The sequence below is a fragment of the Hypomesus transpacificus genome, chromosome 21 (genome assembly GCF_021917145.1).
Source record: "Hypomesus transpacificus isolate Combined female chromosome 21, fHypTra1, whole genome shotgun sequence".
Lineage (NCBI taxonomy): Eukaryota > Metazoa > Chordata > Actinopteri > Osmeriformes > Osmeridae > Hypomesus > Hypomesus transpacificus.
Window position 1 is genome coordinate 7,283,861 of NC_061080.1, and position 25,752 is coordinate 7,309,612.

Genomic DNA, 25,752 nt, shown 5'->3' on the forward strand with positions numbered 1-25,752 from the left:
TACGCAAGCTATGATGAGTTTCACCTTGATATTTTAGCGCGGATGTATACCTAGCCGAATTGCACTGTAGGGGGCGAGAACGAGTCTTCGAACCAGTGTGTATGCCTTGTGTATGAAATTACCATATCAAACGTGATGTGCTAACATGGATGCAGCTATGAAGCCGCCGGGTTTGCTTCAGGGAAAATGTATTTTTAAGAAGCTTCCCAATGGAAACCTCGACAAGACTAAGGTTGTTTTCACCTTGTGAGATGCGGAATGAGTTTACTGTACAAGTTCTTCCAGTCTCAAATACCACCTAAACGCAAAGCATCCCTTAGCTAATGCGGAAGATGCCGGGCCAAGCACGTATGTAGCGCAGGGTAAGAGTCGTCGTCAAACTACTATGTTTGAGTGCAACCGAGGCAAGCCCGTCAGCACAGCTCTACCAGCCAAACAAACTAATCTCCTCGCTCACCTGGCTTGAGAAACCCGTTCTCAAAGACTTACTTTTAATCAATATTTGGGTAGCACACATATTTTGAATGCCTTCGGCGGAATTCAAATGAGCCATTTTTATCTAGATTAATTTCAAGATTACAGTGATATTAATCTAGATAAAAAAGAATAATCTATGCCCACCACTAATAGAAAAGTAATATTTTTAACTACTTTTAAAGGTAACATTTATTGTTGGAATATTCCAACCACTGTCCTTCGAATAAAAAAATTCAGGGGTTTCCAGTTTATACTTTTCAGCTTTCTATCTTTTATGCTTGAACTAATATAAATCAATATTCATAATATTTTGCGTTTTTTTTCAAATCCTCTTAAACTTCTTCAACTTTCAAATCCTTCTTCCTTAATCTCTCAGCTACAGCAACCAATTAAACTTAACAATGTTGACAAAACCCTGAATGTTATTTTTCTTAATTCAGCTTTTTGATATCTATTAAACTTTTTTCAATATCACTGATAATGTTTTAGAAGTTTTTCAGACCGGTTTCCGAGATTTACATTCATTTTGGATCAATAGATAGGAAATGTTGTCTGTGGAATCCAACAGACTTACAATTTTTTTCAGAGCCCCACGAGAGCGAGACAAAGTCCAACTCTCGCCCCATAAAGTCCAATGCAAATCTGGTAACAAATTTCTCAGAGAAAGCAGAAGGTACACATTTTTGAAACTGCCGGTAGAGTTGTATTTCTGACCGCACAGACATATAAAGGATATCTCTGGTTTGGCAGATTTTGGGGTCTTGGAAAATATCAGTATTTTTGGGGGGATTGGACATATAGTTTTGGTCTAGATTAACTTGTTTGAGGTGTGGATTCTTGGTACATTTCTGTTATTCTCTCTGCCCTTTGATCAGCTCGTTAACGATCACAGCTGCGCCATCACAGTGGCAACCACACAGACACGCACCACTCAGTCTCTCACACAGGTGATTGATAGCTGATTAGTGGAGTCTAACGGAGCTATTCAGTCAACTCAGACTCCTCCCTCCTCCACATTTGCCCCCCCCCCTCCCTTCCTACTCCACCCTGCCCCCCCCACCCCCCCTAATATCTGTAAATAAATTTGGCTTTTTTGTCACTCAGGTATTTTAAGAGGGCATTCACCTCTAAAACCACGATTTTTAAATATTTTCTGCTTCTGCATTCCTCGGATATATTTCTGCCACATACACAAGCACACACACATGCAAAATAAAAGCCCTGTTGAAGGAATTCTATATTCTTTGCAATACATTAACAATACATTACAGTAACTTACAATTAAGTTACTGTAATTAATTATCTTGTGCAATTCTACTTAAGGGAGCAATAATGATGACCTGCCATATGTTTAACTGCCATCAGGATGTGGCCAAATGAGACAGCAACACAAAATAACTGGCATCATGTACAAAATCTGTCATTTTGGTATTAAAAACTTAAAGGGCTGATTGACTGTTATTTTTTTTGTGTGTATTTCACAGTGTTCCTTAAGGTCTCCGAATAGGGTATGTAACATTAGTTGTGCTGAAAATGCCCCGGGTGCTATTTTATGTGCCCATATGCACCCTGTGAAATAGCCCTATTTCTAATAGCTGTATAAACAAGCTGTTTTCTCCTTTTATGGTATGTTCATGAATATATAGACGAGCTGCGTGCTGATTGTTTGGTTTCCAACGAGTGAAGCTGCGGAGTAAAGACGTAACACGGCCGTCAGCACTCACTGAAACATCAATGGTGGAGACTTGAAATACAAATTTACAAATAAATCTATTGTGTCTACACAACACTGTTTTCAACAGATTGACTAGATATCATTTGAATTGATAAAGTTAGTTGGTTCCACGTCTGTTGTCAAAGCAAATGGGGTTGATTTAGGTGGGTAACGTTAGCACTACAGCTTAGCAAACAAACTATTGTGATTCAACTCAGCTTCAGTTAGCTCTAGCTATCTTGCTGAAAAATAGATCTGGACAAACATGCATCTTGAATTGTAGATTTACATGACAACACAGGTTATTTATTTTTATGAAACACAGTCAGGAAAATGAAATAACGTCATCCCCATTGCCAATAAACTAAATCATCACACATTCTACCGATGCCAGATACAGGCAAGATAAGGTAGCATTGCTAATAACTGTTAGTGACAACATCATACTACAGCTTGCGGTTGTGATGAACATAAGGTCGGAACAGCACCTCTTTTCAGCAACAGCTTCGTAGCAAATCCTGCTTTACATTGTCCAAGGTTTTCAAAACGGTCCTCGGTGAAATGGTTAGTGCAAATGTGTAATTGAGGGTTGAACTGCACAGGGATCTTCTCATAGACCAACATTACAACCCGTCGAGTGTTTGGTTCCTTAGGAAGACTCTGAAAAGTGTCAGCATTCCCTGTAAAGCCTGGAACACTGCATTTACCACCGTAGTCCATTTTCAATATGCTAGAAAAACGTTCTTCTTTGTAAATCTGTGGAAGTACACAGAGCAGCGCGCAGCAAATCTTGGGGCGTGACAAAGGTACAGACCAGAGCCAAAAAAGGTGGAACCACCAAACTGACGTCAGTTTGGTAGCTTTTTCAAAACCTACCGTTTTACAGCTTAAACAAATGTATTGGTATATTTGCGTAGGAAAGAAGTGTCAATGGACTTTGAGGTTCACTGTATGTTCATTTTACCCACTGAACTGTCGTTATTCAACTGTGACAAGGTAAATTTGGTTCTGCAATCAATGACCCCTTTAATCATGTATGTGCCTCTATTTTTTTTTATTCATGTGTACTGTATGTTACACACATTTCTAGTTTCTCTCTACGGACGCAAAGGGAGAGTCTCTTGGCCAATTTGCTTTTCATCTTAATCTGAGATGAAGATCAGTTTGTTTGGATTTTCCCCTTGATCCCTTGCCAAAGTCTAGTAGTAGTTTTCAGTGGACCTCACACTGTCTTCATAATAGGACAAGACAAGACCACCTGGATTGGATTAGATAGACATATGGTGCCTGATTTGTTACCTGCATGCTAACACACCTTCAACTTGTTTTAATAACAATTAAGACACCGTAGCAAATATAATTACATTCATAACACTGAAAATGACTAATGGTGGACTGTGAGTAATCTTCAGTAGTGCAGTTGACACTCACTGTTAACTTAATGGGTTAAGAGAAATATGGGGGTGTGACCTAATTTCCCTTGTCCTATATACATCACAATGACGAAAGCAGCTTGAGATGGCATGTAGACAAGCTGGTGTAGTTAACTCTACAAGCATCTGACTTGTGGAGCTAATCGCCAAACAGCTTGTAACTTAGATTCAGAATGATACAGAACATTTTGCCACAATATCAGAGTTAACCTTTTAGGATTTAAAACAAAAGACACTTGTTAACATGCCTAGACATGGCTTGTCTAGAAGAGTCCATAGGGCAACTTGTCCATCTCATGTCTACCATGAGATGGAAAAGTTGCCCTATGGACTCTTCAGGCGGTTGGTAGATCTACTTATAGAGACATTTTGAATATTTTGCTTTTTACTATATTTAGCAAAATTGTTGTTTTGTATATGCAAGACAAATTTGCCATACAATTATGCCTGTCCTAGAATAAATCTTTTGATTGTCTTAAAGGGTGCTACTTCAACGTGTTTATCAACAGTGTAAAAATATTGTATTCTCCAAAATGTAAATGAATACAGAATTCTACAGCATATTGTAAAATTAGTATGATTTAATACATTTTTTAAGACAGCTACTGATGCTTCTGAAGAATGAATATCCTTCCAGCCAAGAAATGCTTGTTAGGATCAGCTATTTTTGGTTCTTCCACTAGATGTCACAAATACAGTATGATTTGTACAGTTTAAATACAGTATAAAAGTACCTTAATCCTACATGGTCCATCAGTGTTTTTTGGGGAGCTCATCGTCTTTGTTCATCTATTAGAGAAGTGAAATATATTGTATTTGTTGTGTCAGAATGAAAACTATTCTGGGTCAACACGTTATCATAGGACTAAACTCCATGGTATCACAAAAAAACCCACATTCTAAGTCTTCCTTACAGAAGAAATGCAAAATTAGGACCTTCCTAATTTTAAGGAAATGCTTCCACATGTTTCGCACTTTATGAAGAACAGGCTTTTACAGTTTTTCTCAATTGGTTTGGCTCATTTCACGAAACAGAAATGACATTCTCAAAACAACACGTGCAAACCTCCAAACCGCACACATTTCAAATGATTTCGCACATCTTTGAAATGGTTAGGTATAATTGCCTTCAATTAGGCCAACTATCAATTGAAAATATCTTGCTGGTCTAAATTGACTGTTGTTTCTCAGTCAAGTGGTTGTTCTCTGCAAAACGTATTGGCATCATTTCCTTGTGTACATCATCACCTGCACAATAGTTCACTCCACTGTCAAAATCTTTCAGGCACATAGTACCATGAAAAACATCATGGTATATACTTCAATATGGATCTCTTGGATCATCTGCTTACAGTCATTGTCAGGTGCAGCTCGAACTTTACTAAACAAGGGGACACATCGGATCACCAATCACACAGTAAGTTTAGTTAGCTGACAGGAGCTATGCAGGAGTATAAATCCTTCCATCAAATATTTAGAGCTTGTCCCAGGCCAGCTCGGGGGAAACATCACTGTTTGTGCTGCCATTTCAGAGAATGGTGTAGTCACCCACATTCCCAGTCTTGGCCCATACAATACCCAGACACTCCTGGTGTCCTTGGACTGCCTGCACTCCGATCTTATCCCTCTACATGAGACCACTTTCTTACATTTGTCATTGTGTGGGACAATGTAAGCTTCCACCGTCACCCACTCATCAGGATTCACTGCCCATCAAAGAATGCTGATGGTGCTCATATCACCTGACTCCCTATTCCTTAGTCCTATCCAGGTTTTTTCTGCATGGAGGTGGAGGGTTTATGAGCATCGGGCTCAAAACCAGAGCTCCCTGCTCCAGACAATGGATGCTGCTTGTGATGATGTCACAGCAGATCAGTGGAGGGGATTGTTGCGGCATGAACAACAATTCTTCCCCTGTTGCATCATAAGGGAGAACATCAGATGTGATGTCAATGAAATCTGTGGTCAGACAGACAGTGAGGACGACAACTAGTGAAACTCCAGCTTTGCTTTACTTTCTTACTGTGTGTGTTTCCTTCTTGCCATGAAATGCACCTTCTGCAACTCTGACTAGGAAGGGGTCAGATGCCTGAAAAGTACCGTGGTTACTCATACTAGTCCCCTCAGTGTACAATAGGAATCATTTGATGCTGGGATATACAGAACAGACAATAGAGGAGGACAGTTCAGGTGCATTTCATGCCATGCTTACTGTAATGCACCCCCTGCTAACTCTGACTAGGAAAGTGTCACTTGCCTGAAACTTACTGTGGTTACTCATACTACTAGTGGAGGTTATATATAATGTTAGTTTTGATGTGCTTATTGTATGAAAGTATATTGTGCTGTACACATTTCCTGTTACAGTAACCATGATGTATGGCAATTACAGTAACAATTTCCATGGCAGTGTAAGTGCAATATGTGATGTGAAACCTTGTAGGCTACTCTTGAATTACTGTAATCTTTTTTATGTTTGATACACATTTACATGTATTCATTTAGCAGACGCTTTTATCCAAAGCGACTTCCAAGAGACAGCTTTACAAAAGTGCATAGGTCAATGATCCTAAACAACGAGAAAGCCCCCAAAACATTGTGGTTAGCCATACATTACAGTATTGTTGCTTGCTTTTCTACAGGTACACTCTTGCACTTTTGAGGTTCATGTTGTTTAGTTGTAACTTGTTTGGCTACATGCTCTTATGGTTCTTCTCTTTGGCAATTACTGTATTTGGGTTTTTCACAATGTATGCTTCATGTTTTGGCTACCCGAAATGTTTGGGGCTATCGCGTTGTTACTGTATGATCAGTGACCTATGCACTCTTGTAAAGCTCTCTTGGAAGTCGCTTTGGATGAAAGCATCTGCTAAATGAATAAATGTAAATGTAGATTGAGACACATTGTATTCTGGAAAGAAAACATCTACTACAGTAACTGTAGCACAGTGCACATAAGGGATATTTCTAAGGTTCACTGCCATACTGACAAAACATCTAAACATTTTGACCTGCAGTGTTTACACAATGCCAAAGGGACTTTTCATTTTGGGGGCACTGACTATTTGTATGAGAAAAGGATTTAGTTTTGAATGATAAGTTGTCTGTTTTAGGAAAGAGATGACCCTTTGCAGGTGTTCCATGGTGTTTTGCTGAACCATCTGGGTTATTTTGGCAAATGTATTTAAAGGTTTGAGAATGTCCTCTTTTTTCTCGAGAGATGAGCCAAAGCAATCGAGAAGGAACTTTTCATTTTGGGGACACTGACTATTTATATGAGAAAATGATTTGGTTTTGAAGCATGAGTTAACTGTTTTGGTTGAGTTATGACCTTTTGAAGGTGATCTATGTAGTTGTGCTGAACCATATAGGCTATTTCGCTAAATGCACGTGGACCTTTGAGAATGTAATTTTTGTTTCAAAAATTGAGCCAAAGCAATGGAGAATAACTGTAAAGGCTATTTCCGTCACGCCTCTTAGCAGAGCTCTTCAACTGCATATTAGCTCTGAGATTAACTGACCAAGTTAAAGACTCCACCTTCCCATGAACGTCTATTCTGGCTTTCAGCAGCTCCATTCAAAGCCACTTCTTCACTTATGAACACCAACTGTTGACACACCAGTTGACACACCAGTCCTTATGTTTTAGTTGTCTTTTAGTTGTCTGATTCTGTCTTGACTCACTCTGACTTCCAAACCCAGACTCCCGTTGTTAAAAAAAAAAAAAACAATCATTTCTCGCCTTTCCTTCTCTTTCTCCCTCCAGCTCTCTTTCTTACCCTTACACACTCTTCTTGAGTAATTTAGCATGGGTCCTCTTTTGGCAAAGGAACACATGTGAGGGGGCTATTTTTACTCAAAAGTTCCTCCACCCTTCTATGCATACTAGTGTTCCTAAGGCACCTATTTTAGCTCACTTGCATGTCAAAATGCCAGGTAGCTTTAGAGATCTAAGATGTGTGGAGGGCAACATTATTAGCAGAAAATACATGCAATGTTGTCAGCACCTGCATATATGGCAAAAACATACTATACACAATATATTTTAAAATTATAAAACACCAACTGCGGTTCATTGGTCAATCCTGCGACACATTTTTCCATCTTGCTGTCCTTCCTCTGAGGGCAGCCAAGAGGTGTGATCAACCATATTGACCAGGTTCCAAGGCGAGGTCAAGTCCAAGTGCTTACCTCATGCCTGGCCAGGGACATTATCACACATTCCTCATGCCTCTATGAAAGGTGGTGTTCTTATGATTGATTTCAGATGAAACCTCACCCTGAGGTCTGTGAATTCATTAAAAACGTTTGAGAAAATCTCCCCAATTTCTACTGGATTTGTACAATTGGGTACATTTTTTTACAATATTGACACACTGACAACATCCTAACCATGGGAGACTTCAACAATCATGTATTGTAGAGGATCCACTTGCCACGGCTTTTTCTGCTTATTGATTCCACAGATCTTTTCACAGGTAGTCTCCAAAGCTACCCATCTTCACTTCCATGCAATAGATATAGTCCTCAAATGGGGAATTGATGCTACAGACCCTTCCCTGATCACCTTCCAAATGGAACTTTGTCAGAATCATGGACATGCTCATTCTCAAAATTAGAATGTAGCCATTTTATAAAATCACAGCCCTGGAATTGGCCAGCATCCTATCAGGAAAATGTTCAACGTCCAAAATTAATCACTGGATGCCAACATTGATAATCTGATTCTGAAAATAGTTCTTCATTCTGTGCATCCATTCTACCACAATGGTACTCACAGGACACCTGCACTGCAGTCCACTTAAACTGGAATGGAAGTTGTGGACCTCAAAGCTAGAGGTATTCCATCTGGCTTGGAAGAAAAGCCTATTGAACTATAAGCATGCCCTCACCAGGGCTAGATCAGCACACCCATCTGATTGTAGCTAACACCCATCCTGAGAATAATCCTATATTCTTATTTGCTACCATTTCTAACCTCCCAGAACATGTTTACTTGGTACTGGCACAGATTTACAGACTCCAGATTTTCTGGAATTCTTCATCCACAAAAAAAGCAATCAGTGACCAATTACAGACTAGCCCTTTATGGACCTGATGAACTAATTATTCATACCAAGATCCATACAAAATGAAGCTGTCTCTCCACTTCAACCCTTTCCCTATTGAAGCATTATTTAAGCAAGTGTGATCTAAAGCCCATCAGCTTCCTTCTTGAGCCCCTAGTGGATGAATGACTTCTGAATTCTCAACCCTGAAAAGACACTAAAGATGCTAAATATTTGGTAGTAATGGTAAATTAAGGAGATAACAGTGGGGGATTAGGCTGTCTTATATAGAGCCCCTTTCCTCTGGAACAGACTTCCTGTTTCAGTCAGGGGGGCAGACATGATTTCTATGAATAAAGCTTAATTAAAAGTATTTCTCTTTAGTCAGTCCTACAACTGAACTGCTGCACTAGATCACATGTAATCATTGGGGATCTCACCCCTATCCACTGATATTGCTTGTAAAAAGGGCTTTACAAATACAATTACATTAGATTTGATTAGATACTCTCTATTGCCCTTGATACTAATATAAGACAGTGCCATTATACACTGTAGACAACGGCTGGTCGATATGTTTAATATTCTTGACCATACTAGGACAGTAACAGGACAAAGTGTATCAAGCAACATTGCTTAATGTAAAATTTATTTTTACTACATTATAAAAAAAACAACGATGGAAATAAACCAACTGCTGATGATCTATTCAAATATAATTTATTCAGCATAATTTGAAAGTGGACAAAATATGTAGTGCTTGGTTTTAAATTCAAATATAGTGATCAAAATTTAAACTTTTTTAGCTGAATCCAAAATGTATACTTATTAAAAAATACTTTTATATATTCTGATACTTTAACTTTAAGTATAGCTTTTGTTTACATTCCAATCAATTACTATATCCCAAACTGTTGTGTTTTTACAGTCTAGGAATATATTTGAGAGGTTTAAGGGAACAAAACGGTTCTTCACTTTACTTCACTCCACTGTCTCTTTACTATCACTCACAGCATAGCCAAAACATTGTTATAATACATGCAGTGGGACTATGCCAGATAGCATAGTAGCAAACCTGATCATGACAGTGATTCAAGTTAATTACATAATTACATCACATTTTGCATGTTTAATTAAGTAGCTTGTGGGAATAGAGCTTTATACCCAAAAGACCTTGAAGATGTTTGATGGGCTGTAAACATTTTAAAATGAATATTATGCACAAAGTGTTCAGAAATACAAATAGTGTGTAAACCGAGAATCACTGACAACTCACAACACAGTACACCACTTTATTAACGTCAGCCCTCATAACTAAAAGAAACGTAGTTTCACTCACAATTCAGAAAACAACTATCAAATAGTCCAATAATGCAAACTCAACCAGGACAGTTATAATGAAGTGAAGGACTTTGGTGAGCAAACATACAGTACTTTATGATTCTGTAACTCTTTCATCAATACCAAAATACATTACATACAGCAAAGTCAAAACAATGGTGAATTTAACAGCTGTTACGATGTTAAAAACAAAATATTTTCTTTGAATGGCTGGCCATTTCATAAATTTCTCTGGTGAATGTGTATGGTTTCATTAATAACACAAAAACAATGCATGTTATACAGTAATTTGCTAAAGAGATTCATGTTAAAACCAATTTGCTGGAACACAATCAAGTATGTGTATGTATAATAAAAGTATGCTACATTTAACTATTCTACTAAAAAGTACAAAAAACTTGCGGTATTGGAATCGATGTTGATGTCGAGAGAAAGATAGATATAGATATATCGTGTAGTATTAGTAATTAATAAATACAGCTGCCTTTGTGAGAGAACCTAAACACCAATTAACTGTAATATAAAGACTCAGAGATAAGATACATTCATGGAGTAACATCTAGTGCCAGTGGAATAAAAATAGAAAAGCTAGTAATTGAATAACAATATCATACATCTTGTTTCAGACAAATTCCACAAGTCAATAAAAAGTATGTGAAGTAGAAAACACAGGAGATACAAGTTATAAATTGAACTAAAATCGGGCGTAGATGCAACTTCAATAAAGTAACAACACATTTAACCATTGTTTAATGATCAGTAGCCTATTGTTAGAAGTGTTGTTACCTCAACCGCTGTTAGCATAAAGTTAAAAGAATAAAAGGACCAAACCCCTTAAAATGTGTATCATTCAACATATGTGTCATTATCCGTCATCCCATTTTTTATAAATGGAATATGAAGAGGAATATGATGTTCAGATTCAGTGACAGACTGTGCCTGATACCTGTGTCCTGGGCACTCTACCTCAATCTGGCAGAGAAGCAACGCATGTACTCGGTCATCCAGCGATCCTCTGCGACCGTCAACTCTGAGCGCTGCATCTTCTCAAGGTCAGCTGACCGTGCCCTCCTGCGATCCAGGTTGGAGCCCTGTTTATCTGACTCCCGTTTGGTCTGGATGCTTGCGTCGGACATGCAGCCCTGGGTGGAAAAAGGTGCCCGGTGGGTCAAAGGAAATGAGATAGGTACTTGCTTTGGTAATGAATACCACTGCTCTATTATTAATAGTTTCAGGAGGGAGTGTTAAAAGGACACACTCTGCTGTAGGTTCTCTTTCAATGTCTCTGGTTCTGATACAAACCAGAGTTTGTTGTGTCTCTTCATTGATCCATAACTTCCTACATGAGGACAACTGTTGTCCTGTATAACCAGCCATCTATAGGTTCCTCTTTAAAGTTAAAAAGTCTGTGAAAGCACTGAAGCTCAATATAATCAAATTTGACATCACATCTACCTAGACACACTAACCTTGTTTGGGGTCTTTCTGACAGAGGCCGTGTGTCTACCTGTCCAGTCGGCCTGACTGAGACATTGCTTGTTCTCCTTGCTGGTGGGAGGCTGGCTTTTTGCCCTGATGGGCTTCCGGACAGGGATCTGCTTGTCATCATGGAGACTGTCTCTGTAACCTGGCTCAGACAGAGGGGTGCGAAGGCGGTGGCAGCGTTTAGGCTGCATCCTCACTGTTTCCTCATCTGAGGATCCCTTGTCTAATGGTCCGTTGTCAGTCTGTGCTTCATCTGACAGACTTTTGCTCAGTAGAATCTCCTTTCCAGGTCCCTCATCTGATTCAGTCAGTCCATTCTCAATGACAGGTTCTATAAATAGAGGATAAAATGCTGTTACATTTAGGATAACAAAGTAAACTTTAATCTGAAAGTACACAGTAGTTTGTTATGACTCCATGTTAAAATTATCTATTGGAAAATGGACACAGTGTCAAAACAGCATAGTGAAAATGTTTAATAGTTGCAAACCTGAATTAGGCAAGTTATCCAAGACATTGGCGTAAGTAGTGTTCAACTCCATCTGATCATTCTCAAAATTAAGTTCCCTTTCAGGAGCGTCCTTTGGTACTGATGACCTTTCGTTTTTCAACTCCAAGGGTGCTGAGGTAACATTTATGGTCGCAACTTTGTTCTTCATATTTGGTGTTGATCTTCCGCTGGAGTCCGAGCCACTATCCCATCCCTTCCACACCCATGGCTTGTGAGCATGCTCCATCACTCGACGAGATAACCTGTATTTTAATGAGTCCTCATAGTATTTGGAAAATATCTCCCATTTCGGATCTCTGAATTTCTTCATGTACTCAGTCCGGATTATTTTGGTCACCATATTTCTTGTTACTGCTACTGAGTTAAATTCTCTTAAACTAGAAGAGATGGAGAGGAATGAAAGATGTGTTTATATCTCTTCAATTGACTATAAGGCATTATTGCCTAAAACCCCACTGTTAAACTGAACTGGAGTATAATCTACAATGAAAAAAACAAATGATATGGTTTCCCCCTCCCCCTTCCACTACTAGACTATGTCATCTGAAAAAACGCCCACTGAGTTAACACCAGCAGCAACAAGCAATATGTCCATAGGCTTCTGTTTTTAAAACAATATCAAGCTTATTATACAGCTGCTATAGACGGAATCCTTTTGCTCAAAAACACTTTATTACAATTAAACAACGGTCATCTAATAAATAATGAATTTCCCTTTACCAAATTTTCAGGCTACGAAAAGCTGTCATATAGGACACAAAATATTTTTTCTGCTGGAGGTTACAACATATTTTCTGTGACCTCCCGAATATTTGTTTATTTTAAGCGTTTTAAACCGCTGTAGGTTTTGACTGGTTGTATACACAAGGCTACTTTGAGGGTTTGTCAATCGTGCACCTGGCTTCTGAGTTTTCGATAGAACAGTTTTTATAACTGCTTACAGCTGTGTAAATAGCCTAATCAATACTCACAAGTAGGATTGTCGAAACCATGGAGCTGCTGATTGCGTCGATGTTTCTTTCACCTGGGCGCAGTAGGCTAAAGCTCCGTATGTAAACACGGTCAGAATTGTTTTGTGCTTATAGGCTTACCCCCCCCCCCCCCCCCCCCCCCCCCCCCCCACACACACACACACACACACGCACACACTCAGACGTCTTCATTGTGGAAAAATACAAATACAGCAGATATTCATATTTTTGGTCTGCAGGAACGAACTGGCACACAACATCCTCTGGGTCCAGTTCTCAACGAATAGCACTTGAATATTGATAGTTACGAGCAGGTGCTGTGTGCATGCTCACAAGAGCTTACTCACCCCTCATTCTGGTGATGCTATTGTGGAGACAGGCTCTATAATCCCTTACTCAAAACATTTAAAAGCACAAGCATCTCATACACCTTATAACATTCAGGCTACTGGGGCTACATATTATCTGGTACTTATAAACAATATGTGTCCTATGAGGTTTCCATTGGCGCATCACAGCACACCAAATGCTCGTTTGGTGGGCAGGCCTACACGGAATTCCATATCAACTAATCCTAGAAAAAATAAGCTACAATATACTTGAAAATGTTTTTTATTTTATTTTCTCTGTTAACTTCTTTTTGGTTTATGGTCTTTTGACTCGTGTACAGGTGTACATATCCGGAGCCCACACCGGGTAACCAGAGAAAACAACGCTGTGGGCACCCTCTGTCCCTCTTGGTTATTCCCAAACAGACTGTGCTCACAAAAATACCACATGGACGTCATCAATAAATAAAATTTATGTACATTTTACATTCACATGTTGGTATTTTCCTCACACGTCGTGATGTTGACGTTATTTTCTCCGTGTACTTTCACTGTGTAACGCGTTGTCACAATGTTATAGTTTTATAAAGTTGTCCGTCGAAAGCAAGGCCATGCACCATTGCTTTGATCCCGATCGAGATGGTGACAGGTTACAGTGCAATTAGAAGCACTTGCGGTGGACAATGCTGGGACCTGCCTCGTCGTACTCCTGCTTGCTGATCCACATCTGCTGGAAGGTGGACAGGGAAGCCAGGATGGAGCCACCGATCCATACAGAGTACTTACGCTCAGGTGGGGCAATGATCTATAAGCAACATAACAATTAGATACAATGATGGTAGTTCATATAGACTACACAATTATTTGCACACCTTAACAAAATTTACAAAATGTATTTTGTATTGACTGCCTTTCTACGTAAAAGTGGGCATATCAGAAATTATATGGAATTCACCTTGATCTTCATGGTGCTGGGGGCCAGGGCTGTGATCTCCTTCTGCATACGGTCAGCAATACCAGGGTACATGGTGGTACCACCAGACAGCACATTGTTGGCGTACAGGTCCTTACGGATGTCAATGTCACACTTCATGATGCTGTTGTAGGCAGTCTCGTGAATACCAGCTGACTCCATACCTGTTTAAATTAACATTGATAAGACATCAAATTAAAAGGTTGTCGAATTGGTTTGGATACTACTGAGGCTAGTGGAATGTAATACGCACCAATGAATGAAGGCTGGAAGAGGGTCTCGGGGCAACGGAAACGCTCGTTACCGATGGTAATGACCTGACCGTCGGGAAGCTCGTAGCTCTTCTCCAGGGAAGAGGAAGAAGCAGCGGTGGCCATCTCATTCTCGAAGTCCAGAGCCACGTAGCACAGCTTCTCCTTAATGTCACGCACGATCTCACGCTCGGCTGCAAGGAGACATTGCCGTCAGTGCGTAAAGGTTATCCATGCGCGCCTTAGTTTTGAGCGACACATAAACCACATTTCGAAACGGAAAATATAGCCTATGTGAAAAGATAGCTCACCAGTTGTGACAAAAGAGTAGCCACGCTCGGTCAGAATCTTCATGAGGTAGTCAGTCAGATCGCGACCAGCCAGATCCAGACGCATGATGGCGTGGGGCAGAGCATAACCCTCATAAATGGGGACGTTGTGGGTCACACCATCACCGGAGTCCAGTACAATACCTGTAAACAAATAAAGGGTCAATCAAGTTTTTAAACTTTAAACTGGTCAAAAACTTAAACTTGTTGCTTGTAATCTATTTACCTGTGGTACGACCGGATGCGTACAGGGAGAGCACAGCCTGGATGGCCACGTACATGGCGGGAACGTTGAAGGTCTCAAACATAATCTGGGTCATCTTCTCACGGTTAGCCTTGGGGTTAAGGGGGGCTTCAGTGAGCAGGGTGGGGTGCTCCTCTGGGGCAACACGCAGCTCGTTGTAGAAGGTGTGGTGCCAGATCTTCTCCATGTCGTCCCAGTTGGTGATGATGCCATGTTCGATGGGGTACTTCAGGGTCAGGATACCCCTCTTGCTCTGAGCTTCGTCTCCAACGTAGGAGTCCTTCTGGCCCATACCCACCATCACACCCTGAAGGATACAAAACAAGAACCATTTAGACATAAGAGTATAGACCTATACGGAACGTCACCAGGGGGGCAACTACCCAGTGTCAGAGGGGTATGCAACAACAATTTTGGTGCCCCCCCCAAAAAAAAATAATAAAAAAATGTGTGCCGGACATCATCATGTATAGGCTTTAAATAATAAAGGTTTATTTGAAAGTATATCAGCCACTGAAGGCCTACCATAATTATAAATAATTATATATGTATATATAGCCTAGGTATATTCAGGGCTCGACAAATTGTGGCAACCAAATAGAGAAAAGTGGTAACCTAATCATCAGCCCTGGTTGCCCCCCTGGCAACCACATTATTGTAGCCCACTTTTTTCATGTACTTTATTTTCATTACAAATAAATCATCATTGATGGCATTCGAGCATATGCTTTGCGGATGTTAAAATTTTCGTTCTGATTTGTTTACTACGTCCCCACTGTCAGACATAGGCTAATTGTTATATTTCCCACATGCATGGTTTTGATACAGAAATGCATTTTTCATTCGCAATGGCAAGATTAGCCTATAGCCTATAAGAAAACATGTCAAATTATTTTGATTAGAACTAATCAGACTTCATCTGTAAGCAACCCCACTTTAGCTCACGTTAGCAAACACTAGCTAGTCAGAGAACAGTCTGTTAACATTAATATTTGGAAGTCTCCAAGTTTGGTAAAATCTGCGCATGATTCCAATGTAAACCAGAGTTATTGCATTACATTTACATTTAGTAATTTAGCAGACGCTCTTATCCAGAGCGACTTACAGTAAGTACAGGGACATTCCCCCCGAGGCAAGTAGGGTGAAGTGCCTTGCCCAAGGACACAACGTCATTTGGCACGGCGGGGAATCGATCCAACAACCTTCTGATTACTAGACTCCCTCACCGCTCAGCCATCTGACTCCCGCATTAGTTCTAGATGTCAAAATTATATTATCAGTGGCGGTTCTAGACACATTTTACTGGGTGGGCCAGTGTTTAATCAGAGGGGCACAAAAAAACGTGAACAAATTATATTTAAACATTAAATAGTTTAATTTTGCTTTACATTAAAATCTTACAAACTACTCTGGCTCTCCCTCTTCCAGCTCTTCAGCTCTCTCAATACCTTGATGTTTCTCTAACTTTTTTATTTACTGGGACAATAAAGGCTGCAATGTCCCTTCCTCGGTTTATGATGACTACTTGAAGAAGTTTTTTATTTTTATCAGTCAGCTCAGGGGGGCCACAGGGGGGGCCAGGGACATTTTTACAGGGGCACTGGCCCCTGAAGGCCCCCGTGTAGAACCGCCCCTGTCTATTATAGATTCTTATGAGATAGGGCTTCTACCCTATCGGTTCTAAAATGTTTTATAACATTGAGGAAATGCAGAAACAGCAGCTGTATATAGAAAATACTACTAATATTTTTTACCATCGCTTTGGCGCCCCCATGGCAGTTTCGTAGCGTCCCTTCTAAACCTTTAATTTAATTTAATTCTAAATTAAAGAAATCTTAATTCAATACGCGCTGCTATTCTGATCAACACTATTAATAATATAAATCAAATATTGAATCATAGGTACACAGAATAATAATTCACCTAATAACTGAGAATAGCCTACCGCAACTAAGTTAAACATAACAACTGAGAATAAGGTAAGCCTGTCTGTTCATGTGAAGTGACTTATTCTGGTAGTGTTGTGAGATGGTGGTTTCTCTGTGTATGTGTCAGGACTAAAGCTCTTCACATACCTGATGACGAGGGCGACCGACAATGGATGGGAAAACAGCCCTAGGGGCGTCATCGCCAGCGAAGCCAGCTTTGACCAGGCCAGAGCCATTGTCGCACACCAAAGCGGTAGTCTCATCGTCGTCACACATCTTGGTAGGTTCTGTGACAAGACAGAAACCAGATTTTTGATGATGAATTACGCAACGAGCCTCGTAACAGCCACAAGAGTATCTTAAATTATGTTAGATGCCCCAGACATAGGCTACAAACAGTAATTAAGTCAAGGGGAGGGTTAGAGTGCCAATAATACCATGCAGAAATCATAGCTCGAAGCTGTTCACGCAATTATTACGACGCTATTTTGGTTGCACGTATTTCTTTATAGTGATGAAAACATTCAACTATATGGAGAACAAAACAATTAAATACACTAACGTTATTTAGACCTACAAAACAAGACTTTATGTCAGCATTGAAGGGCCATACGCCCTAGCCTGTTAGGCTACATATTCTAAAATTTGAAATAATAATTTAACTCTGTAAATTGATCATTTAAAATGATCAAACTTTTTTTAGTTTTTGATATACCACATGCAAAATTAATAATAAATTAATAATTATTCCGCATTGACAGATCAAACTGTTACTGGTTTTGAAAGTAAACTTTAGCAATCGGATGGCTGCCAAGTCCTTCCAATAACCCAGTCAGTTGAATTCTGTTAACGTTATCCAGAGTCCATGATGTGGGCTAAGTAAGTTCCCGGGAGAGCAAGACATCCACTCCTCGTAATGATCAATGCTGCTGCTCCCTCTTAAGCAACAACATGGTCTTGTATTCCACAATTCTTACCTCTTGTTCCTGCCTTAGAAGACGCTCAGTGGAGAACTGGTTCCAGCTGGAGAATGACATCAACCACCGGGAAGCTTATATACTCTGCCACCTTCCCATTTTTTTCCTTTCCTGACAACCATTAGGAATGTCCATGTATTCCGCAGGAATTCTCCCTACCCTTCATCCTTATTTGGTTCTTGGATAGATGCGCAAAGGGCAAGCTGTGTGCGAGCGCTCAAGCGCCGCGCGCCTTTAGTGCGCAGGACTGTCCATAAATGGAGATGTAGTCCCGATTCCAAAACGAAGCTCTCAGCCCGTGTATGGAGAGCCAACGGTTGTAATCCGTCGTACTCCTGCATGGCATTGTGAACACAGGCGCGCCTTGAGGCAGGACTACACACATCCATATTCTATGCTATATCAGAGGAACGCTACCTTTGCTCGTCTGTTTGCCACTGACCAGAACGCAACTTGTCAAGGTAGCCTATTCTAATGCATTGTATTGTATTTCATTTATTATCGAAGTTATAGTTTTTCGGCCGCAAGTGTGATATTCTCTAGAAAATATTGGCGTAAGTGGTCCAATACAATAAGGTTTATATATATATTTAGTTTTTTATCACACAAGCATTTTATCAATTCTTGTGTGAAAAAAAAAACTTCACTGGCAAAAACTAATGGTAAAACCATTAAAAAAATATTTAAAATAATAGCATAATGAACAGCCAAAGCATAAGCATTAATTTACACAAGTTTGCTGAAAACAACATGGGTATTCCATGAAAGGAACTTTAATCTGCATAAAAAGGGTGGGGGGACGGAGAGGTTCTGTCAAATTTGAGGTAGGGGTGTGATTCTTTTAAGAGCTGAGATAATCGGAACTTCCGCAATAGCTGAAGTGGCCATGCTCCAGTTTCTGAAAACAGGGAGTAGGTGAAAGCAGATAGGACCCTCCTGAAACACAGCTGAACAGCTGCAGCCCTGCTACCTCACCCGACTCCCTTTTAGACTATATATTCGTTTAAATAATTGAAATTAAATGTTGGTTCCTGTTTATCCAGCTGTTAACTAATATTTAGTTTGATATATGATGCGGAAGCTATATTATACTTACAAACTGTGTTACCATATGACTCAGAACAGAATAAAATACCTCCATACCATGCACAGCAATAAATACCTCACCTCAACCCAAATATATATTCCACAAGGATGTCTAGAGATAAAAACAGGATTGGGGGTCCAGAGTAGTTTGTTTATTACCAGGATCACAGATTACACATTTAGTTGCAGTTAAGCTTCTACCCAAAGGAATGTATTTCAATATTACTTGAGTTTTATTATATAGTTGAGATCAAGTAACTTCTTGGCACAACTTAAAAACAACCTTTGCACATATTGTTTAGGTATTTCCCATATAGGGACACAGAAAACTGCTATAAAGGCAATGGTAATTTATTGTGGATGTCCCCAATTTAACCTTTCCCTATTTTTAGGTGGCTGTAGACACTGTAGAGGCCATCTGCTCCTACCATCACTGAAAGTGGATCAGCTGCACACTTCTCTCTGGAGGGAGAGACACTCAAGGAGTTTAGGTCCTGCTATTTATAATCAACATCTGCACCACCAATGAGCAGAACCCTACACACTGCCACAAAATAAATCTAATATGGAGACTACCAGCCAGTTGTAGAGTTACTTTATGTGTATGAGTTTGTCTTTCACTTAGTGATAGCCTATCACTTTTACTTTTATTAAAAACCAATGCACTCATGAGTTAACAAGCTGGTATTTTCAGGCATTAGATGGCCAAACTACCCTTTTCTTAAAGCACTTTCACAGGACAATTCAATTTTCTAAAATATTTTCTTTAGGTACCAGTATAGAACAAATAAAATCATGTAATTTTCAATTTGTCCAAGTAATATTGTTTGTAAAATGGTGCAATTGTGTATCCTGTGTTTATCATAAAAAAAGAAAGAAAAAGAATTATAGAAATGCAATTTATTTAGAAAATGCAATCTTGTCAATCAAAGGATGAAAATGTGTGCAACTGTGGAGATGGGTGTCCAGGTAAAGGTGTCAAATCTGTGCTTGCAGGTAATGTTCATAGTTGGCGCGCAGCACAAACTCAAAGTAGGGCTTCGACTTCAGACTTCCCAATTCCTCATATTCTAGCAGATCTTTAACATCAGGTAGGTAAGTCTGTAGAGGAACTCCTAGAAATGATGAAAGAATGTAAGAAGTACGTCTAGGAATGTCACGCACAAGTGTGAACCAAAAATAAACCAGAATTATTTTATATGAAAAACAAAAACATTACGACTCAGTTATTGAATTAAATAAATATTAAATTTTCTATTTAATATAATAGCCAGTACACACCTTCTTGAATGAGTTTGAGGAGGATCTTTACAAATATGCTATCCTTGGCAACCTCCAATGGATCATCATTCCCATCAGAAGATGACCAGCTTTGGTCAACAGAGACAAAAGGCCAATATCATTACAACTATTCAATACAACCACATAACACATCTCAGGCGATGATAAGTTGTTGTTCTACCCCCGATGGTATCTTCGAATGATTGCTGTAGTATATTTGACTTTCATTTGGCTAAATTAGTCTACAAACTACTGTTGGCTAAACTAGAATGGTGGCCCAAAATACTGGCACCCTCTCACTTTAATTAACTCAAACTTTCCCCAAAATAAGTTGAAAATTAACAAAGTATTTGGTCTCCACAATTCTTTACTTCACATAACCTTTGCTTTTGGATTCAGAACTGAATTAATCTGTTTAAATCTGAAAATGAAACAATGCTTCCTATAACCATCGATGAGGTTCCCACACCTGTGCTCTAGTTTACATTTACATTACATTTAGCAGGCGCTCTTATCCAGAACGACTTACAGTAAGTACAGGGACATTCTTCCCAAGGCAAGTAGGGTGAAGTGCCTTGCCCAAGGACACAATGTCATTTTTGCACGGCGGGGAATCGATCCGGCAACCTTCTGATTAGTAGCCCGACTCCGTCACCGCTCAGCCATCTGACTCGTTCTCCCAGATTAGAAGAGTGCCTTCACTTAACTGCTGTTTTCAGATCTCTCCACAAGTTTCCAATGGACTTTAGATCTGTACTCATTGCTGGCCACTTACATTTAGTCATTTAGCAGACACTTTTATTTATGTCCAGTGAGGTTGGCTAGTGGCATGGACCATATACTTCTTGATAACATTACATACAGAGGATACAAGAGGATCAAAGTATCTGGAAAAGGATTTGAGATTGTCCATGCTTCACTACACTATTGTGTCTGACCTGCTCAGATAATGCTCTGGTCTCTATGTTTTGTCCATGCTGCTTTTGTACATACAGTGACACAAAACTGTTAAAGTTGGATTCAGTATAGGCACCCATTTTTCTCAAAACTGTTGAGTAAATCATGTTTTTGAAATATGCATGCAAGGGTGCCAATATATTTTGGTCATGACTGTATATGAGCAACAACCGGAGGTTTCTGCCCAAACCCATGTCTTGCCATTTTAATAGCCTCTCCCCTCTACTCCCATTGTTTGACCATATCTTAACTTCATATAGGCAGTCAACAGACAAAACTTGTGTAGAATGGGGGTTCTTACTTGTCTTTCTTGAGGGCTTTGCAGAGGATCTCACACTTGAGTGCCTCTACGTCCACGGCATCCTCCTGCAAAGCGAGCACAGCCTTTCAGAGACCCCTGAATGTCTCCCGACTGGTTCAACTAAATGTGCTGAGAACTGGAGGAGGGCGGTACCTTGTCTATATACTCGAGCAGATCCAGAGCCTTCTTAAAGTCATACTCATTAGCTTGTCTGTTGTCATCGCAAATGTACAGCTAGTGACAGGGTAGAAAGGTAGGAATGAGGTTGGTCCAAGTAGAAACTGTAGTTTCAGTTGATTGGTTACATTTCGGTAAAGGGATGTGAAATTGCAGGTAAACAAACCAAACTGTGAGCACTAAGCAGGGGGAGAGCGTGAGTGTTTCTTACACTGATCAGGTTGTGAGCGCTGAGCAGAGGCATGGTGTCGGGGTTCTGTTGTTTGTCCTCCAGTAGCTGTTTGGGAAGAGTCTCCTGGTGTAACAGGAACCTCTCTTGCTCTACAATGTCTGGTACACAAACACCTAGACATTTTATATCACCCATGAAATTTGCCTGTTGGTAAAAGGATGCTACAAAAAAGTGAAAGAACATAGGAGTTCTCATTACAAAGTAAGATTTCAGCCTTAACCTTCGATGTGTTTCTGCATGGCTGCCTCAGGCATGTCTGAGGCCAGGGCAGTCAGCTTGCTCAAAGCCATCAAAGTCTTCTTCTTCACAAAGTAGCGGGTCTCCATGCTGGCCTGGCTGTACAGGGTTCTGTGAGCCTGCACAGGTTAAAGGGATTCCCTCAAGAATGCTGTTTGTACATGAAGCAGACTGCAGTCAGACACCAAGCTAGCCGAGTGCGCGAACAGATGTAGGACAGGCAATGAAAAGGTGAGGGTATTTCTTACACTCTGGAAGTCCTGGCCATGGATGTGATGCAGCCAGCTGAGATGTTGGTGGGCCTGCAGGAAGCTGGCTAGCTGCTGGTGCTGGGCGATGGGCTGAGACAACAACTTCCCTCGCTTCCCCTTCTCCATATACCAGCGGAAAAGGAAGTCTGCAAAGTTCTACATGAAAATGATGTGACAACGTACAGTCCACTTCTTCCTGATATACAGGCTGTCAAATGACGAGATTACAGAAAACTGTGTGGTGTGCGAGATGTTTTGAGTACCTGGTCAGCAAACTTGGTCATGTAGTGTTGTAGCCTGGTCTGGTTGTCTGTTAACTCACACATCTGGACCAAGATGTCAAAGTCACAGTACTTCTCAGCCAGTGCTGCCGCCCACTGGTACTGACCCAACTCCACTGGAACGCAACCGTTCATTAACCGTTGGAACATCAGCTGTGTAAGTCTCATAAGTGTAATATCTAAAAGTTACACTACCATGCTAAACTAGGCCTTGTAATGCAAAAGAGCAATAGGCTGATGCCGTAGCAAATGACGATGTACCGTTAAGGTAGGTCTAATCAGTCAAGGTAATAGTTGTTTGCAAAAGGCACAATGTGATTGAACAGACCAACATAAAACACACTGAAAAATGAATGGTTGCTACAAAAGCAGGGTCTTCTGTTGCAGGACAAACCCGTTAAAAGATCCCCACTGACTGGGGAGGCAAAATGGTGGATGGGTGAAAGCACAATGGGCTCCTCAGCTTTTTTGAGTAAAAAGTGTCAGTATCAGGAGATAAGGAGATGGTTGGACGTCATCAGACCAACTGGTTTGTCCCCCCACTGGACATTGTGTCCTCCCATTGGATATTCTGCCCACCCTTGGATGCCCCCTTCCCTTGGACATCATCTGCCCCCCTTCCCCTGACATCGTCTGCCCCCCTTCCCCTGACATTATCCGACCTTGGAGACTCTGTCCCCATTCTCCTGCACGTCAGCAGTTTCTTGGACTGCCCGCCCTGGGTGACAACGAGCGCCCTTGACACTTGATAGGATGACCACATTGTGTACACACATGCTGTAAGATTGCCTATAGCCTACTTGTGCATTGCTTGGTATCATTGTTCCCGTATCAAGTGCGGCATATATTTCACAAACACAAAGCTCCCATTCTGGTGGGGTGCGGATTATAGAAAATGCGGCTTGTTTTCCGAAAAATACAGTACCCCCTGTACACCACTTTGGAAGAAAGCGCTTGCTGAATTAAGATATTATCAGTTTTACAAATTACAATTAACTTTGATATACGACAAACAATGATTATTATATTTGGTATAATTTCAGTGGGAAGTGTTTGAAGAGGCATCGGTGATGTTCCCCTGACGAGGTGTTCACTCACACAGTGGCGAGAGCAGCTGGGAGCGTCGCTGGGTGTACTCCATCTCCAGGGTGTTGTAGCGTTCCTGTAACTCTGGCCGGGCCAGCGAGTTCAGCTGGGCTACAAAGCTGCCCAGGCAGATGTCCAACAGTGCACCCAGTTGCTCGCTCAGGGCACCGCGGAGAGCCGAGTCGGCCTGAGGGTACACCTGGCGCAGAATGAGCTCGTACTGACGAGAGATGACGCCTCGTACGTTGCTGGAGGCTGGGGGAGGATGAAGAAGGGGGGAGAAGAGGGCGTGAGGAAGATGAAGTGTAAAAGGAGGGAACGGAGACAAGGAAGAAACTTCTCGTTTGAACTATTCCCATATTCACTTCAAATGTTTTTAGGAGCGTTTGACAGAAGTAGGGCTGCAACAAACGATTATTTTGATAATCGACTAATCTAATGATTATTAGAACGATTAGTCGACTAATAAATGTTTTCACTGACGAATCAGTAGGCTCTGAATGATAACTCAGCTTTTGCAATTTGTTAAAACATTGAGTTATACTTATTCTAACTAATAAATAAAACCAGGAAATCATCAAATATTTTGATTGCACTTTTAGCCAACTTAGGCCGAATCCCAATACTCCCCCTTACCCCTTCCCCTTAATTTACCCCTTCCCCTTGGCCCACTAAAGTAAGGGGTAAGGGCTACATAGCCCTAGGAGATGGGACACCACTTGGTTACAGGTACGTCATCTAGCACGTATCGATATCTCCAAAGCAAGTAGCGTTATGCACTGATATTAAACGAAATTCGCTGCTAATGGAGTTTACTTAGAACTGTAGACATGCTAGTCAAAGAAATGCGGGACTGTTGTGCAATTCAGAACTGTAACATTAACGTACCAAACTAGCGATTTTTAGAAACGTTTCAATTAGGAAAATGGTTGCAAATATATATGTTCATGACTGTATATAACACAAAACAAGACTGTCATAATTTTTTTATCAATGAATTAAGCCGATAATATAACATTTATCGGACTCTCTGGATGATTTGGTCGCCATTGTTGCCGGTCGCGCAGTTTTTACTTAGCTCTAGGTTTCAAGTAAGCTCCCGATCTTACTTGGTTTTAAGGGGTGTATACCCCTTAGTCTTAACCCTTCCCCTAGCTCCAAAAGAGTATTGGGACACCACTAGCTCTCACGGGAACGCGCAAAACTAAGGGGAAGGGGTAAGGGGAAGGGGTAAGTGGGAGTATTGGGATTCGGCCTTAACAGGCCAATCTCCTTTTGTCCAATTACTCACTGTTTTTCATTGAACATAACCCTGTTGTCTTACAAATGAAGCTCTTAATGCTGCTGCCTAATTTAAGAGATTTGTTTACATTCCTAGCTTTATGTCTGTAATGCATGTCTAACTGCTGTCTGTGGACATGTTGCTACGGTGTTAGTATGCGTGCAATACTGCGTAATGCGTTTTTATCAACTGGTGTCGCTAACTGGCCATCTTGTTTAGTTCCAGCTGGAGCACACTCCCCACCGTTTCCATCTCCTCTCGTGCCGGGATGTTTCCTTTTGAAATGTTCCAGCATACACGTTGTGCTCCCATGGAAAGCACGTTCCGCCTTGCACGCATTACAGATGACAGTATTTTTTGTGACGCGGCTTGTTCTGCTCCGTTTGTTCACTGACATTTTAGCGCTGTTTTAGCATACGGGAGGGCTGCATTAGTCTAGCGCTACAGCGCTGCACTTGTCAAATCACGTTATTGCAGGCACTTAAAATAGGTCTTATGAGATCAAATCTAATTTTTTTTTTTTTATTGTCAACGTTGTCGATAATGTCGACTAATCGTTGCAGCCCTAGA

The 25,752-nt window shown here is 40.6% G+C and overlaps 3 protein-coding genes across 5 annotated transcripts in view; all 3 read right to left on the reverse strand.

Annotated features, from left to right (window-relative positions):
- Positions 1-9,805: 9,805 nt before the first annotated feature.
- ccsapa (centriole, cilia and spindle-associated protein a) lies at positions 9,806-13,094 on the reverse strand. The gene is made up of 4 exons (XM_047044082.1): positions 12,981-13,094; positions 11,989-12,386; positions 11,483-11,829; positions 9,806-11,155 (listed from the first exon to the last, which is right to left on the reverse strand). Exons 2-4 carry the CDS (start codon positions 12,347-12,349, stop codon positions 10,976-10,978), a joined length of 888 nt encoding a protein of 295 aa, XP_046900038.1. The 5' UTR covers positions 12,350-12,386; positions 12,981-13,094; the 3' UTR covers positions 9,806-10,975.
- Positions 13,095-13,576: 482 nt separating this feature from the next.
- LOC124483506 (actin, alpha cardiac muscle) lies at positions 13,577-18,103 on the reverse strand. The gene is made up of 7 exons (XM_047043995.1): positions 18,012-18,103; positions 17,182-17,321; positions 15,089-15,413; positions 14,845-15,006; positions 14,536-14,727; positions 14,265-14,446; positions 13,577-14,114 (listed from the first exon to the last, which is right to left on the reverse strand). Exons 2-7 carry the CDS (start codon positions 17,308-17,310, stop codon positions 13,971-13,973), a joined length of 1,134 nt encoding a protein of 377 aa, XP_046899951.1. The 5' UTR covers positions 17,311-17,321; positions 18,012-18,103; the 3' UTR covers positions 13,577-13,970.
- Positions 18,104-19,227: 1,124 nt separating this feature from the next.
- Positions 19,228-25,752, reverse strand: part of nup133 (nucleoporin 133) — a 46,423-nt gene continuing 39,898 nt past the window's right edge. For all 3 annotated transcript variants that reach the window (XM_047043993.1, XM_047043992.1, XM_047043994.1), the window contains 9 exons: positions 23,913-24,155; positions 22,797-22,930; positions 22,531-22,689; positions 22,266-22,401; positions 22,025-22,143; positions 21,790-21,870; positions 21,637-21,701; positions 20,379-20,467; positions 19,228-20,212 (listed from right to left, as the gene is read on the reverse strand). In XM_047043993.1, coding sequence (XP_046899949.1) covers positions 20,076-20,212; positions 20,379-20,467; positions 21,637-21,701; positions 21,790-21,870; positions 22,025-22,143; positions 22,266-22,401; positions 22,531-22,689; positions 22,797-22,930; positions 23,913-24,155 — 1,163 coding nt within the window. In that variant the 3' untranslated portion in view covers positions 19,228-20,075. The remainder of the gene's footprint in view (positions 20,213-20,378; positions 20,468-21,636; positions 21,702-21,789; positions 21,871-22,024; positions 22,144-22,265; positions 22,402-22,530; positions 22,690-22,796; positions 22,931-23,912; positions 24,156-25,752) is intronic.